The sequence below is a fragment of the Macaca thibetana genome, chromosome 8 (assembly GCF_024542745.1).
Source record: "Macaca thibetana thibetana isolate TM-01 chromosome 8, ASM2454274v1, whole genome shotgun sequence".
Classification (NCBI taxonomy): domain Eukaryota; kingdom Metazoa; phylum Chordata; class Mammalia; order Primates; family Cercopithecidae; genus Macaca; species Macaca thibetana.
This window is the reverse complement of record NC_065585.1, coordinates 112,434,823-112,452,530: the sequence shown is the minus strand read 5'-3', so window position 1 is coordinate 112,452,530 and position 17,708 is coordinate 112,434,823. Positions and strand designations below refer to the sequence as shown.

The following is a 17,708-nucleotide window of genomic DNA, read 5'->3' as shown; positions in this document are numbered from 1 at the left end:
GAGACATCATCTATTGGTACCTGACTTACTTTTGCTGTTCATTCATAAAATGGAGTCTCTGAAGTACAGTAGAAAAATAGTTAGACTGGAGGATAACTTTTTTCCTTCCAGGAATTGCACAATCACAAAATTGCTGATTTTTCTTCTTATTCATATTACATAAACTTATCCTGTCCGAAGAGACTATATTGGAACTTACTGTGGAAGATTTGCATTAGGTAAATTTGTGACTGCTTAACAGAATTGTGTGTTAATTTTCCAGTTTCTTTTTTACCCAGTCTCCACTTTTACCTTTCTCTCTTCCTTCTATACTTAAATTGGTCTTATTGTAAAATTTATGCATTTCTCTTTCTACCTGGCAATGCTGATTTTTTTTTTTTTTTTTTGAGACAAGGTCTCACTCTCACCTAGGCTGTAGTGCAGTGGTGCGATCATGGTCCACTGCAGCCTCGAACCCCTGGACTCAACCGATCCTCCCACCTCAATCTCTCAAGTAGCTGGGACTAAAGATGTGTGCCATCGCATCTGGCTCATTTTTGTACTTTCTGTAGAGGCAGGGTTTGCCATGTTGCCCACGTTGGTCTTGAACTCCTAGACTCAAGCCATCCTCCTGCCTCAGCCTCCCAAAGTGCTGAGATTACTGGCACGTACCACTACATTCAGCCAGGGCTGAGTTTCTGAATCATCGTTGCAGTAAGAGGAATTGGATTACCTTTAGACCACTGGCTCTACTGTGGGCTGGGAGTGGGACACCTTCCTTAAAACATATTGAACATTGGCTTTGTGGGTAACTGATCTTTACCTGAATGAAATTTATAGGTACTGTAGAAAGGGTCCAGGGTGGAACGGATGCTGGCAAGGCAACTGTCAACATCCACTTACTAATGAGTCCTATAAAATTTTATCTCAGGCCATATAAAGTAACAGTAATAAATATAAAAGGAAAAATAGCCTAAGCAAGTTTTTAAATTGAGTTACTTGAAAACTTTCTCTGCAGTTTCCCAGTTTATAATGGTTGATTTCAGCTGACTGGCTATAGCTACTTAGAGAACAGAGGAAATTCATTAAAAATAATGAATTATTCAGTTGGGTAGTGAAATCCAGTTGTACAGCACTTCGCTGTGCCATGGATTCAGTTCAGGTCAAGTGATGTTCCTGGTTTATGGGCAGTGCGGCTTCGCACTATGACACAGCAAAGAACGTGGCTTTTATCCTTTACCCTTGTTGCTAACTAAAATTAATGGCGTTTTATTGTGTTTATTTGTTTGATTCCATTTACAGTTTATTTCACTTGGTTTGATTAGTACAAAATTGTGCTTTATATAACATTTGACAGTTAGGAAAAATTGTTAGATACCTATACAGAAACAGGTCTCTCAAAAATCATTCTACTACTTTTAAAAATTACATCATCTTACTATGGTTAACCAAGCTATGAATGGGTGGTTTTATTTAGCTTTTCTGGTTTGCTTGCTTGGGCTGTTTGGAGGGAAATTAAGATGAGCAGAAATGTAGTAGTAGATTCATGAAAGCCTTGATCAGCTTCTTTAATTAGAGAATTTAATGAGGGCTTTGGCATGCATTCTTTGGTTTTTCTCTGTTTTCCTCTACCTCTTCTTCCTTTTGGTTCATAGAAAAGTAGAAAGAAATTCTCAAAAACCATACAGGAGAATACCTTATAAATGATATCTTCTGCAATAAACTATAGATTATTTACATGTTTATGTATCTAGATACACAGTCTGTGTGTGTGTATATATGCATGTGTGGGTATATATATGTATAAATTAGTTACTAGTATATAGGTAAGTATAAAAACTCAATGTGCAAGGTTACATTTTCAGAAAATATGTAACATAATAGAAGAAATCAAGCCTAGAATTTTTTAAAAGTTTATTGCGTTTTTTGTTAAAAATGAAAGGCTTTTTTGACTAGAAGCTGCTTCTCAGTAAAAATAACATAATTGTGTTGGTGAAACCGAAAGATTCTAATCAAAATTAGGATGTTGACCACCAAACTGAATTGCTGGAGTACTTAAGCTGCTTTGGTTTTGTAATCTTTCTGTGTCAGAATATTTGGAAAACACTTACTAATCCAATCTTGTAACTTATCCTTGAAATCTCTTTTTAATATTCTTTTCCACACACATGAAAAGTTAGATAAGTATATGAATTTCTGTTGTCAGACTATAGTTGGAAACCTCCTAAATATAGTTTGTGCAGTATAGTTAAAGAGAAAGAAAATAGGCCCAGCACGGTAGCTCACGCCTGTAATCTCAGCACATTGGGAGGCTGAGGTAGGGAGGATTGCTTGAGGCCAGGAGTTCAAGACCAGCCTGGGCAACATGGTGAAACTCCATTTCTACAAAAAATACAAAAATTAGCTGGGCATGGTGGCATGTGCCTGTAGTCCTCTAGTCCCTGCTACTTGGGAGGCTTGGGTGGGAGGATTGCTTAAGCCTGAGGAGATTGAGGCTGCAGTGAGCTATGATTGAGCAACAGAGCTAGACTCTGTCTCAAAAAAAAAAAAGAGATGTGTTTCGAAATTCAGTACTTTTTTTGAGTGAGGTCCAATGGGTAAGAAAGAAGCATTGGATAAATGAATCCATTTTCTCTTCTTTGTTTGAATTTGTAATTTAAAAGAATATTCTACCTATAAAGTACTTCAGTGCTTAATTAGCTGTCAGTGAATTTATATATCTTATCTAATTCATATGGATTGGCTATTTTTATCTGTACCTACAGATTCTTGACCTCTCTAATGGGATCCCAGTATACTATAGGGAATGAGGTACAATAGAAGTAAAAGACCTATCACTAGTCCTGTCATCATTCCAACTCATGTGTAATTATAGTTGAAAAGAAGTGACATCATGTGTATTGCTGTTGTCTTTACGTTAATCTTGTGGTCAAGAAAGCAAATATTATAATATATAGGAATAATATGATATCATAAGACAGGTAATATAATAATGGGAACATAATCCCATTTTACAAATGAGGCAATTAAAATTTAGAAAAATAAAGTGACTTGTCCAAGGTCACATGGATGCTAAGTGACCAAGTGTCAAAGCAGAATTTTCCAAATAATTTAAAGATAATTCTTGTACAAATATAGAAAGAACACATGTCATATGTGTCGTGTTGATGAGGGAACCAGCAGGATGACAGCTTTGGTTCAGAGAGGTGCAAAGATAAATATAGACTTTGGAGGAAAAAGTTGGGAATAAGATTGCTAGGTTAGATACAAAGCTGTGCTATAGGGCAATAAAAACCATAGACTTTGAGGTTATCTTTTTTACTCGACAAGATTCAGTTACACCTTTATGAGACCAAAATTTATTATTTAACATGTGGATATTAGAGTCTGAGTTTTAAAATCATTAATAAATAACCAGTCAAATAAAGATATGTCCCCTAATGAAATACTGATAATCGTTGGGTGAGCTTGTGCTCCTATATGACATTGAAATGACATACTGCCCTCTCTTTGTCTAAGTTTTGGATACTTTTTTTTTTTCTTTTTGGACACAAAGCAGCATTGGAACCTAGGTTTTCTGACTTTCAGTCCAGGCTTCTTTCCACTCTACTTCCTGCTTCTTCATAGTATAATTTTCAACGCTAGAGCAGTCTGCATAACTTTTGCAAAATCAGCTAGTCTTAGTTATTAGTTTTCCTTTGTGCAAAGTGATGTAGATACAGCTTTCTTCCTCAGAGAAACATTGTGAAATTCAATGGATATTTGTAAAATTTGCATACATGCCCAGTGTGAAAAATTGAAATTATAACTTAAGTATTGCAACTGTTCTTTTGGAATATTTTGTTAGCAAATTTCAGAGTAATTATAAATATTCTTGCGTTTTTATTGTAATAAGTATTTATAAAACAGTGTATTTCATCACATTAACCTTTACATATTTTGAATAAAATAGAATTGAACTGTTTTAAATAGTAAGTGGAAAGTTTTCCACATTAAACCCTTTAACTGGCTAGCACAGTTAAGCATTGCATTATTTAACTAATAATTTTTTCTTCAACTTCAGATTATTATCCATATGTGTCATGTAACTTGACAATTTTTTTTTTCTTTTAGTGCTTTTCAAAAAGAGTGGGATACTTTATTCAGTTTAGCCCTCAAGCAATTAGGGAAGTCAGTTACCATGGTAACAGTAGGTATTAATTTCCTTACCTAGTTAGAGGTTTTATGAACAAAGAAATATCTGAGTTCATCCACCAAAACCCAACTTTGTCTTGAGACTGGCCTCTTGAGACTGGTATTAAATCTGTCTATTTTCTAGAAGATGACACTATTCTAAGTGGAAAATGCGGTTCTCTTGAGGTGAATTTCTACTCTTATCAGAGTGATGTAGAGTATGGTTTAAAAGTTAAGTGATTAAAAAGCTACCCTTTCTTAGCTAATTTGGAATGTAATTGGTCTTAATTTTTCTAAATTTGTTCTAACTAAAATCTTACTGGCGTGATTTCTATTGACATGAACTAGAAATTACTTCAGCAGACAACTTGTCCCAATATCTAAATGCTGTCAAATAGAATCACTTAAGATGAATTTCTTCCAAAACAGAGTTCACAGTTTTGACAGATAATCTCTTAGCATTTAATTGACTGATATTACCAACCTTATGGAGTAGGTCCACTCGTTTAGCTGTCATGAGGACCATTTTGCAACTAATTTATCAAAAAGCCTTCACCGAGAAGTTTCATATCTTATTGATATTTTAGAATGCATTATGGAGATTAAAAATCACTACATTGGGTTGTTAATAACGCCAGCCTTGAACTTTCAGTTTTAGAGCATTTTATCTGTGTTCTGTAGTAGAAGTTGGTAAGGTGTCCAGTGGGTCATGTTTGACTTGCTGCTTGTTTTTGTACTATGTACTGAATGGTTTCTACATTTTTCAGTGGTTGAAAAGTCAAAAGAAGAAGAATATTTTATGAAATTTAAATAAATCCAGCTTTCAGTGTCTGTAGGTAAAATTTCATTGTAACGTTGTTATGCTTAAGTATTGTTTATGACTTCTGTGCTATAGTGACAAACTTGAGTAGTTTTGACAAAGATCATCTGGCCCGTAAAGCCTAGAATATTTACCATATAGCCCTTTAGAGAAAAAATTTGCTGGCCCTTGTTCTATAGTATGAAAAAATGTAGCCTTGATTATTCATTAAAAAATTACTTTTTCTTTTTATTGACATACTTTTGTCCCCTGATTGTTAAAAGGAACACATGTTCTTAGAGAAAAGTTAGAATATATAGAAAAGTATAAAGAAGAATATGAAAAACCATTTGCAATTGTGAAATAACCACTAATGTTTTGGTATACATTGCTCCAGACTTGCATACAAACATACATGCGTATTTAGTTTATACAATTAGAGTCTAATTTTCTTTTTGAGACAGTCTTGTTCTGTTGCCCAGGGTGGAGTGCAGTGGCAAGATTTCAACTCAATGCAACCTCCGCCTCCTGGGCTCAAGTGCTGCTTGTGCCTCAGCCTCCCAAGTAACTGGGATTACAGGCATGCACCATCATGTCCCCCTAATTTTTGTATTTTTAGTAGAGACGGGGTTTTGCCATATGCCCAGGCTGATCTCAAACCCCTGACTTCAAATCATCTGCCTGTCTTGGTCTCCCAAAGTGCTGGGATTACACACATGAGCTCCTGCTCCTTAATTTTTTAATTTGCTTTTTTCACTTGAATATTTATAAGAACATTATTTTTAATGATTGTGTAGTGTTCTGTTTTATGGATGTACCATACTTAATTATTTAGCCATAATTTATTATTATGAGGTTGATAGACATGATAATCAGATTGAGCTCAAGAAGCTAGTTATAGGGTTGCACAATTAATGAATCCCAGGTACCTTGCTGGGTTACTGAGGCTGCTATTTTTTTCCTGCCTGTTTGGAACACTATGTTTGAGACCAATGAGGCAAGGGAAATTGAAGAGCTGCCATTTTCAATTATTCTATTAGAAGATACATTGAAGATTTGTGGAATGACATAGACACAACACTAATCCAGAAAATTATTTAATCAAAAAGGCATTCGTTTCAGATATGAATTCATAAACTTTTGTAATGATTCTCAGTTTGAAGACTGTATAGAATCCCTGAAGAACTGGAAGACATTATTTGCTTGGCAAAGAGAAGTTCCCAAACCAACTGGGGATGAAATATTCGAAGAGATAAATGAATACTTTGAAACATACAAGATACTATGGAAACAGAGTGGAAGTTTGGGACAGGTAATGACAGGAAGATATAAAAGCTTTACATTAAGTTCAATCTAAAACTTTATTCCAAGTAACAGGTTGTCTTATTCATGCAGAAGCAGTTGTAAATTAAAACTTGCCTGTGGTTTGGAATTTCACATTAAATGATTACATTGAAAATTCAAATGGTGAGCCTAACTAAATCTAAGCTCCTACAGTACCTTCTTTTCACCTTTAGGTGAAGAAATGCGACGAGCTATTTTATTACTGATTATGTGATTATGTGGACAGTCCAAAGGAAGGTTTATAAGCGAAAAGAAGACATTTAAATTATTCCATGTGAGTGATTCTTACTTTGCAGATTTGTTGAAGTGTAGTTATTGGCTTCAAAAAGTGGTATCCTTAACTGACATTTTGAGTGCTTGAATTCACTCTATAAAAAAATGCAATGATCATGTGGAAAATACATTAAGGTATATGACAGAGTTTATGGATTCAGAGCAAAAATTCAGCTTTGGAAAAGTGAAGTTAAAATGGTTTTATAAGTGATGTTTAATTGGTGTTATTTGAATCCTAAAGAAGATTAATAGTGCTAGTAGAGGAAAGTCAGTGTGCGTCTGTGACAAAGCTTTAGTATTATTTTGAAATACTTGATGTAAAAAAGTTCAAGTTTACTCAAAGCTTGAATCATCTGAATAAATTAACATATTTCCTAATTAAAGAAAAGGAGAAGCTATTAGACTTAAAGAATTTTTGCACCCTTGAAATACATACAATTTGAAGAGACTAAGTTGTTGGAATACTGGTTAATGGTGAAAAAGGAGTTTTCAGTCTATGAGAGCAAAGCCTTCTCTTTTGCCATTTGCTTCTTTGTAGTGGTTGCTATGTAGAATTCAAAGAAAACATTGTTAAAAAATCTTGGTCAGGAGTAGAGTGTAGCATAAACCCAGTGCATTTTAACATGAATAATGAGGAAAAAGGGAATGCATGATAATTTCATCAAGTCAGAAAAAAATGGAAAAAGAAAAAGAGGAAACTGAAGAAAGTAATGAAAGTAAAGTGAAAGGGAAAAAAACTTTTTGTACCACCTGTGAATGAGATTAATTTTCATTTCCGTACTGAAAGACAAACATATTCCGATTAAGCCATTCAAAATAAAAAACAATTTTTTTTTTAATATGAGATGGGATCTCACTATGTTGACCAAGTTAGTCTTGAACTCCTGCCCTCAATCAGTCCTCCTGCTTCAGCCTCCCAAAGTACTAGGATTTCAGGCATGAGCCACTGTGCCTGGCCAAAACCAAAATTAAGCAACAAAACAACAACAACAAAAATTCCGGACAGCCTTTAAAATAATGATAAAGGTTGAAAAATTGTAGATAGTGGTAGACAGATAAGATTTCAGGAAAAGTCCAAACCAAAGCAACTCATAATACGTTATTTTAAAGGGGGGTTTAAAATCCTTTAAAGGTACAATATGAAGCATTATGAAATGATAAAATACATGTTTTTTAAAAAAATTAATTTTATTTTAAGTTCCAGGATACATGTGCAGGACGTGCAGATTTGTTACATAGGTAAATGTGTGCCATGGTGGTTTGCTGCACCTATCAATCTATCACCTGGGTATTAAGCCCCACATACATTAGCTGTTTTTCCTGATGCTGTCCCACCTCCAGGACCCAGTGTGTGTCGTTCCCCATATATTCTCATTGTTCAGCTCCCACTTATAAGTAAGAACATGTGGTATTTGGTTTTCTATTCCTTTGTTAGTTTGCTGAGGATAATGGGTTCCAGCTCCATCCATGTCCCTGCAAAGGACATGATCTTCTTCCTTTTTATGGCTGCATAGTATTCCATTGCATATGTATCACATTTTCTTTATCTAGTCTGTCATTGATGGGCATTGGGGTTGTTTCCATGTCTTTGCTCTTGCGAATAGTGCTGCAGTGAACATGCATGTGCTTGTATCTTTATAATAGGATGATTTATATTCCTTTGGGTATATACTCAGTAATGGGATTGCAGGGTCAAATGGTATTTCCAGTTCTAGGTCTTTGAGGAATTGCTCCACTGTCTTCCACAATGGTTGAACTAGTTTACATTCCCACCAACAGTGTAAAAGCATTCCTATTTCTCCACAGCCTTGCCAGCACCTGTTGTTTCTTGACTTTTTAATATACGCCATTCTGACTGGCATGAGAGGGTATCTCATTGTGATTTTGATTTGTATACCAAAAATATTTGTATTTCTCTAGTGATAAGTGACGTTGAGTTTTTTTTTTCATGTTTCATGGTTGCATAAATGTCTCTTTTTGAGAAGTGTCTGTTCACGTCTTCTGCCCACTTTTTAATGGGATTTTTTTTTTCTTGTAAATTTGTTTGAGTTCCTTGTAGATTCTGGATATTAGACCTTTGTCAGATGGATAGATCGCAAAAATTTTCTCCCATTCTGTAGGTTGTCTGTTCACACTGATTTGCTGTGCAGAAGCTAAAACACATGACTTTAGAAAAAGACCTGTCAAAGTCATACATGCTGAACGACATAGCGAGTACGTATGTAAATAAAAAATTATTTTATACTGTGAATTTGACCAGGAATAACCTTTACCTCGTCAGGAATTACAATCCTCATGTATGGCAAAGGATTTCCCTATTGCAAGTTATTCCACAACATTAATTTTCGATGTGCTTTTTATCTATCCCAAGATATAAGTAAATTTGACAAAGATGTTAGGTTTGTAAACAAATTTACGTTCAAGTTCTTTGCCTGGAAGTATCTAGATAGAATTTTGCATGCAAAAGAGTATTTACATCTAAAAATTACATATTTTGAATTAAAATGATTTTAGTGTTATAGATAGAAGGAAAGAGTTATTGAAGTTTATTTCTGTTTTGGCAGTGTAAATGAATTACTTACAAAATTTCAGAAGTCTACAGATGTTTTTATAAAGTTTGTGTTATTTGTGGAAACCTCAGTTTTCTGGCATTTTGCCAATGAGATCTACTCTACGTATAGCAGAAACTTGTTTTCCAGCTTTATAAATATATATTTTAAGATTAAGAACTGATTTTACATATATAATCTGGGATCAACTTTTGACTTCTCCTGTCAAGGATTTTGAATTTGTGACAAAATATACACTTATTGATAACCAGTGACATATATAAAATGCTTTACAGTTCATAAAGCATATATATTTGACATATTTTTTCACTACATATGATGCATGTGGCAACCCCAAGAGTTGAGTTGTACCCATGGGCAAACTTTGATCATGATTCAGTGAATATAAGCAAGCACCAATTGCAGATAGAACATTCTTTTTTTGAGTCCCAAACCGTGAGAAATAAATTACAAAAATGTACCTTTCTTCTGCATTAGGACACGTTGTAGTTTTGTATTAACACACTAGTTTTAAGCAATATATGCAAAAACATTGCACAAAGGAAGTTGTTTTGATATTGGGACTCCTGTATTATTATTTTTAATTATGTGCTTTATTTGACTACCCCACATTTTCAAGCATAAATTAATAAATCCATAATTCCAGGCTCATTAACAATAAACAATCTCCAGGCTCATTAACAATAAACAATCTAGATAGTTGAACTCTTTCTTGCTAACATTTTCTAGATATGGACTGTTTGGTATTTTTCTACTAATAAAGACCCTTAGTAAGCTGCCTTCTGGTTTGATGTCATTGGGATGTTTACTGGGAACTTTGGTGGAGGTCTTTCATTCTCTCTCCCCCAGTGGTTAAAGAATGAGTTACAAACCTGCTCTGTTAACCCTTTCCTTCCCAATGTACAATAGTTTGTTGGAGTTTGTTCTAAATGGAAAATTTGTTTGATAAAGTCATCTTTAAAATTTTTTGTTCCATAAATTATCGGTATTTTCAGTTTCTGATTCATGCTTGGAATAGTTGCTGTGTATTGTTTAATTTTGTCAGAATTTATATTGTTAAATATCAAATACAACAGACTATTCTCAAATCATAGTTAGTGTAGTTAACATTAACATCCTGTTTCATCATGAGACTCTTCAGTGTTACGTTAAAAACTGCTACCTCCTTGGCTGGGCGTGGTGGCTCACGCTTGTCATCCTAGCACTTTGGGAGGCTGAGGTGGGCAGATCATGAGGTCAGGAGATCGAGACCATCCTGGCTAACACGGTGAAACCCCCTCTCTACTAAAAAATACAAAAAATTAGCTGGGTGTGGTGGTGGGTGCCTGTAGTCCCAGCTACTCAGGAGGCTGAGGCAGGAGAATGGTGTGAACCCAGGAGGCAGAGCTTGCAGAGAGCCGAGATCATGCCACTGCACTCCAGCCTGGGCAACACAGTAAGACTCCATCTCAAACACAAAAACCAAAAAACAAAAAAACTGCTACCTCCTTATTAGAAAGCTAAAGTAATAGGAACTAAGGTTGAAGTTTGAGGAATTTACTAAGAACTAAGCCTTGAGCTAAGGCTATTTCAATTTAGTATGAGTCATATCAGGGTACGGATCCATTTTACTATTAACAAAACAAATATGTTATTATTTTTTAATGCACACACCACCTTTGGGAGATTCTTATTTACTGTATTTTCTTTAATTATACTTGAATTTTGGTTTACATTGAGGGGTGCCCTCAAAGATATTAACAGATTTTTAAAAAATCCTCTAAAAAACTCATTCTTAGGGAAATTTGTTCACTTACTAGGCGAGGAGCAAAATAAAAATCCTTAATGTAGAAGAGCTATTATCTGTCTTCAAAATTAAATCTTTAAGTAGACTTGTGAATAAATCTAATAGTTTTGCTGAATTTACTTAGATCTTAAGACAGAATAATCATGTAGAAAATTTAAAATATCAGGAATTCATAATAATTCATATACCCAAGGATTTTCATTCATAGTGAGGTGAGGTTATTCTTAAGAATCAAAGTCATAGAATAATAGAATTTTGAAACTGTCAGAATTATACAAGTCAATTAAAATGGCTGCTTTGTTTTAAGAGGAAGAAATAATAAATGTATAATTATTAGATGCAGCATATTGTATCTGTTTTCTTTTGTAATTCTAGCTCTTATAACTTATGCTTGGACCTAGGTGTCATAACTTACTTTAAATATGTATGTTTGGTTTTCATTCATATCGACAGTACTACCTCTCAGTTTTTTTCAGATATTGTTTTGTATTTACCCATGAAGACATTGTTTTTTTGGACTCTGCAAATAGGACATTTCAAAGATGAATGAAAAAAAATTGGAAACAACTTCACGGCAGCGGAAATGTCCTGAATGGATGAATGTGCAGAATAAAAGATGTGCTGTAGAAGAAAGAAAGGTATGTTGTTTATTGACTATTCTTTTAGGTGGGAAATTTAATTTATATTTGACTGTGCGAAGAGTCAGTTGTTACTTGTAAACTTCAAGTCATTGTTTAGGTCAGAGTTACTGTTGTCTAAATGCACCAGGACCTAGTTGTTGAAAGGGTAAACTGGAATAAACTTTAATTGGGTTTACAAAATGAGAATTCTTACTGTACATTTTCTCTTTTTATATTCAGTTTGCATGGTTGACTTTACCAGTTTGTTCTAGTTCAGATAATTTAGACAACATTACCTTTGTTGAATTTTTTGTTTGCCAGCCAGCCTTAAGCATTTTAAGGCAACATTATTCTTACAGCTATAATATGAATATAATTACCAGAAAAAAAAAACTCAGGAAAATAAATGCTTTTATGAAAATGGGATTAGAGGTTTAAAGATAAACTTGTTAGGAGAAATAATTTTACAATGGGATGGCTTTTTCTTTGTTTAGTTTTCTTTATGACTTCATTAGTTTATAAAACATTAATTGATAAAACTTAGAACTATAAATTGAATGCTTCAGTGAACTTTATTATTTCAGTGAACATTTGTTATTTGATGTGAACTTTGTGCCTGTTTTGAAATTTACTAAACTCAAGGCATGTGTTCGGAAGAGTGTTTTTGAAGACGACCTCCCCTTCTTAGAATTCACTGGATCCATTGTGTATAGTTATGACGCTAGTGATTGCTCTTTCCTGTCAGAAGATATTTGGTAAGTGATTTGAATTTCCTGATTTCATTTGAATTTGGACCCTTAGAAGGTACTATTATGGTAATATTGTAATATTTGTGAATATACTGAGTTTTACAGTTGAGGTGTGTTCAATAGATAATTATTTCTATGTATAGACTATCACCAAGTTTTACGTTTCAAATAAAAAATAGTCACTGAATTAATTTGTAATCTGTCAGTTTGTTCATGCATATGCTTTTCTATTACTTTAGACAGTTTTTTTAACTTTTTTAGTATATGTGCTGCTGAAGTGAGCACGACAGTTTTTTTAACTTTTAGTACTTAAGATGTTATATATAGAGCTACTGAACATATTGTGTTTATTTTACCAATTTAGGGAAAAAATGCAAAAATTATTTAACCTTTAAATGCACCTTTATATTTCATTAAAAATAATCAACATAGTAATATTGAATAATGGCTGTGATTGGCTCTGTTGTGTTTAATTAGCAACAATTCTAACAAATGATCCTTAAAAAATGTTCTCACTAAACATTAGAGGCCAGATAACGGTGGCTCAGGCCTGTAATCCCAGCACTTTGGGAGGCCGAGGCGGGTAGATCACGAGGTCAGGAGATCGAGACCATCCCGGCTAACATGGTGAAACCCCGTCTCTACTAAAAATACAAAAAATTACCCAGGTGTGATGGTGGGCGCCTGTAGTCTCAGCTGCTCAGGAGGCTGAAGCAGGAGAATTGCTTGAACCCGGGAGGTGGAGGTTGCAGTGAGCCAAGATTGTGCCACTGCACTCCAGCCTGGGCGACAGAGCAAGACTCCATCTCAACAACAACAACAAAAAAACAAAAATCTAACCCGCAAACACACAAAAAACAGAAATGTCTGTTAGTATTTTTAAAGGTTGCCTTGTAAAATTAGGACTGCAATAATGCAATCCAAGGCTCTCAAAGCATAAAACAGAAGTAATAAGGAATTCATTCAGATCTTTTTTGAAGTTGTTATACCTGTCTTTTTTTTCTTTAAAAAAAGGAAAAAATTTGTTACATATTGGGTTAAAAAAAGCAGAGGTGCTGGGCACAGTGGCTAATGTCTATGATCCCTACACTTTGGGAGGCCAAGGCAGGAGGATCGCTTGAGCCCAGGAGTTTGAGACCAGCCATAGTGAGACCCCATCTCTATAAAAAAAAATTTAAAAATTATCCAGGTGTCTGTGGTCCTAGCTACTCAGGAGGCCTAGGTTTTGGGCCCAAGAGGTTGAGGCTGCAGTGAGCCTTGATCACACCACTGCTCTCCAGCCTGGGCAACAGGGCAAGACCCTGTCTCAGACAGACAAACAAACAAACAAAAGGCAGAGGTAAGTTAACCTATTTATTAATGGTCTACTGGTGTAGATATAAGCTAGAAATAACATTCAAGTGTTTTTACTTCTACTATAGTTATCTGGCCACTTTGGGATTCATTATACTGAATTAGTTCACAGAGGAGGTAAAATCTGTTGTTTATGATTACATATTAACTCTACCATGTTACCTTCAGCCTTGCTACAGTATGTCATTTCTGAAGGCAATTAGCAAAAGTGACTTGAAGAATTGTAGTTTTGATGACTTCTATGTATTTTATAAAAGGCAGGCAGAGTTTTTGTGTTTGCTTTCCCTTCCTCTAGATACCTTAAATTTTTGCTACCACATATTTCCAACAATTTGATTATGATGTGCCCTTGTGTAATGTGGTTGGTGTTTATTTGGCTTGGAGTTCATTGAATTTTTTTGATCCGTGGACTTATACCTTTAGTCAAATTTGAAAAATGTCTTCAGATCTTTTTTCCTCCTATCCTGTTATTCTTTTCACTTTCTGGGACTCTTAGTACACACAAGTTTGATTGCTTGATACTGTGTTGCAGGCCACCGAGGCTGTTTCCTTTTAGTCTTTTTTTCTTTCGTCCTTTTCTTCTTTCTGTGCTTCATTTTGAATAGCTTCAATAGTTTCGTTTCCTATGTCTTCAAGTTCACTTATATTTTTTTCTTCTATAGTGTCTGGTTTGTTTATACCATCCTGTGAATTTCTTTTTTAGATACTACATTATTTTGTTTATCTCTAGAAGTTCCATTTGGTTCTTTTTTTTTTTTCTTTCCATTTTAGCTCTCATTATTCATGTTTCTTTTGAAATTCTTAAATATATTTAGCATATTTTTAATAGCTGTTTTAATGTACTTGTCTGTTAATTCCATTATTCTAGGATTTTTTTCTTTCTGTTGGATGATTTTTCTCCTGGTTTTGGGTCATATTTTCCTGTTTATTCTTACAGCTGTTAATTTTTTTTTTTTCTAGATTAGGCATTGTGATTTTACTTTGCAGAATGTTAGACTTTATTGTTTTCCTTTAAAGAAAGGAACTTTGTCAGACATCTAAGTTACTTGAAGATCAACTTTATGTTTTGAAGCTTATTTTCAAGCTTGATCAGGGAAGGTCCACATTTGCCTTTAGTCTAAGGGTAATTTAGCCTTCTAATAAGATGTGACCCTTCTGGAGTCTTTGTTGATTGCCTCTGGTGATCAGCCATATGTTCTCTGACTTTTCAGAGCTTTAATGCCTCTTACCTTTGTGTAAGTCCGTCCTGAGAATCATTCAGCTTATGGTTATTTGCCCGGCCCCATAGAGTAATGGTCTATGCATGCTTGTCTTCATATTCTGCAAAGACCAAAGGAGTCCCTTAGGAAGATTTCCGGAGCTCTTTTCCTGCCTAGCTTCCTCCTCTCCAGAACTCTACCCCAGCAGTTCCAGGTCCTTCAGCTTCCAGGGCTCTGAACTCTGTCTCCCCAACTCAGTGCTCTCCTTGTGATTCTTCTCCCTGTTCTGTTGTCTGCAATGGGTCCCAGGAAGAACGTGGGGCAACTGTAAGGTTCACCCTTCATTTCCTTTCCCTTGGAGATCATAGTCCTGTACTGCCTGTTGTCTAGTATCCGAAACAGTTGTTTTATATGTTTTGTCCAAGTTTAGATTTGTTTGTGGTGGGAGGGTGAGTCTGGCCTCCCTTGTTATAATGTTGGCCTGAAGCAGAAGTTGAGTTTCTTTTATTTTTTAAATATATTTTCAATTTTTAACAACTGTTAAATAAGCAAGTATCAACAACAATAGATAGCAATATAATAAATATGCATATTCCTCCCACTTTGTTTATCAAATCTTAATTTTCTTCAATTTTTTTTTTTTTTTTTAATAGGGTCTTACTCTGTTGCTCGTGCTGGAGTGACAGTGGTGTGATCTTGGTTCACTGCAACCTCCGCCTCTTGGGCTCAAGTAATCCTCCCACCTCAGCCCCCTGAGTAGATGGGACTACAGGCATGCACCACCACGCCCGAATAATTTTTATATGTATTTTTTTATAGAGATGGGGTTTTTGCCATGTTGCCCAGGTTGCTCTTGAATTCCTGGACTCAAGCAATCTGCCTGCCTTGGCCCCCCAAAGCGTTGGGATTACAGGCGTCAGCCACTGCGCCTGGCCTGTTTTCTTCAGTTCTTTATCAAGAAATGAAACATTAAAATACAGCTGAAGCCCCATGTTTGTTCTTTCTGATTCTCCCCCTGTGCCCCTCTGAGATAACTTCTATGAGTTTTGTGCATTTTTTTTCCCCTTTTTAATAAAAACAGGGTCTTGCTCTGTTATCCAGGCTGGAGTGCGGTGGTGAGATCATACTCAATGCAGCCTCAACCTTACGGGCTCATGTGATCCTTTCACCTCAGCCTCTCAAGTAGCTAGAACTACCGGCATGTGCTGCCATGCCTGGCTAATTTATTTATTTATATTTTTTAAAGACAGGGTCTCACTATGTTGCCTAGGCTAGTTTTGAACTCCTGGCTTCAAGTGATCCTCCTGCCTTGGTCTCTCAAAGCACTGGGATTACAGGCGTGAGCCACTGGCTGCTCACATGGTTTTTATAATAGTACTTAATAATTTTATATCTGAAAATATTATATAATGTTATTTTGCCCATTTAAAAACTTTAAAAAATGCTAACAAACTATGTGTACTCTGCAACTTGTCTTTTTTACTCAACACTATGTTTTTGAGAATTTTTCTTGTTGATCTGCGTAGTTACATTTTAACTGTTACATCTTACAATGTTTCCTTATGCAACAGCTGGTTCAGTCCATTCTCTTGTTAATGGAAATTTAGTTTGTTTCTAAGTTTTGCCAGTAGGAACAGTGTTGCAATGCACATTCTTAAACATGTCTGTTTGTACACATCTGAGGGTTTCATTTATTTGTGACAAAACTTGCCGGGCCATAGTGTTTATGCACCTTCAACTAGATATTGTCATTGTCAAAGTTTTCTTCCAAAAGGATTTTACCAATTTATACATTCCCCACTGATAGATATCTTTTTAACACTTGGTATTCTGAAACTTTAATTTTTACCAGTCAGATAGATGTGAAATCATGTAGACTTAATTTGCATTTCTTTGACTTCTAGTGAGAAGCAGTGTCTTCACATTTTTTTTTGGATTTTTAAAATTTATTTTTTATTTTTGTTTTTCTTGGAGACAGGGTCTTGTACTTTTACCCAGGCTGAAGTGCAGTGATGTGATCATAGCTCACGTTAACCTTGAACTCCTGGACTCAAGTGATCCTCCTGCCTCAGCTTCCTGAGTAGCTGGGACTTACAGGTGTGTGCCACCCCACCCAGTTAATTTTTAATTTTTTTTTTTGGTAGAGACGTGCTGTGTTGCACAGGTTGGTCTTAAACTCCTAGTCTCAAGCAGTCCTCCTGCCTTGACCTCCCAAAGTGCTGAGATTACAGGGGCAAACCACCGCACCTGGCCATATCTTTTGGATTTATAGGTCATTTGGATTTTCTTTTGGGAATTACCTGTTCATATTTTTCTCCATTTTTCTGCTGAATAATTTGTCTTTTCATACTTATTTTTCAAGCAATTTTACATATTTTCTGGCTGTTCATTATCAGTTGTATGTGCTGCAGATAACTTGTCTGTGATTGCCTTTTAATTTTTGAATTATGTCTTTAATTATACAGAAGTTTAAATTTTTAACATAATTAATTTACACGATTTTTCCCCCCTTAGCATGAGTCTATCAGATGGGGATGTCGTGGGATTTGACATGGAGTGGCCACCATTATACAATAAAGGGAAACTTGGCAAAGTTGCGCTAATTCAGTTGTGTGTTTCTGAGAGCAAATGTTACTTGTTCCACATTTCTTCCATGTCAGGTTGGTGTCTCTTCATTTCATTTTTTTATGGCTGATAATTGTAATATGTCAACTTTATCCCTATAAAATTAAGTTCTTTTATTAGCTGGCCATTCTCTCATTATCTTAAATTTATTTAAGTATTTATGTTCTACCTGATTCACTCGCATTCCTTGTTTTATTTAATTTTCACAACATACCTGTGAGGCATTGACATTTTTTCT

The 17,708-nt window shown here is 35.1% G+C and overlaps 1 protein-coding gene across 14 annotated transcripts in view; it reads left to right on the top strand.

Annotated features, from left to right (window-relative positions):
- The window catches only part of WRN (WRN RecQ like helicase), a 139,077-nt gene that overhangs the window by 12,903 nt on the left and 108,466 nt on the right, over positions 1–17,708 (top strand). For 6 of the 14 annotated variants that reach the window (XM_050802422.1, XM_050802423.1, XM_050802412.1 and 3 more), the window contains exons 2-4: positions 11,455–11,562; positions 12,187–12,299; positions 17,360–17,505. In XM_050802422.1, coding sequence (XP_050658379.1) covers positions 11,467–11,562; positions 12,187–12,299; positions 17,360–17,505 — 355 coding nt within the window. In that variant the 5' untranslated portion in view covers positions 11,455–11,466. Of the gene's footprint in view, positions 1–6,107; positions 6,264–8,688; positions 8,783–11,390; positions 11,563–12,186; positions 12,300–17,359; positions 17,506–17,708 lie in introns of all 14 variants that reach the window. The other 8 variants (XM_050802420.1, XM_050802417.1, XM_050802415.1 and 5 more) reach the window with 8 other exon arrangements.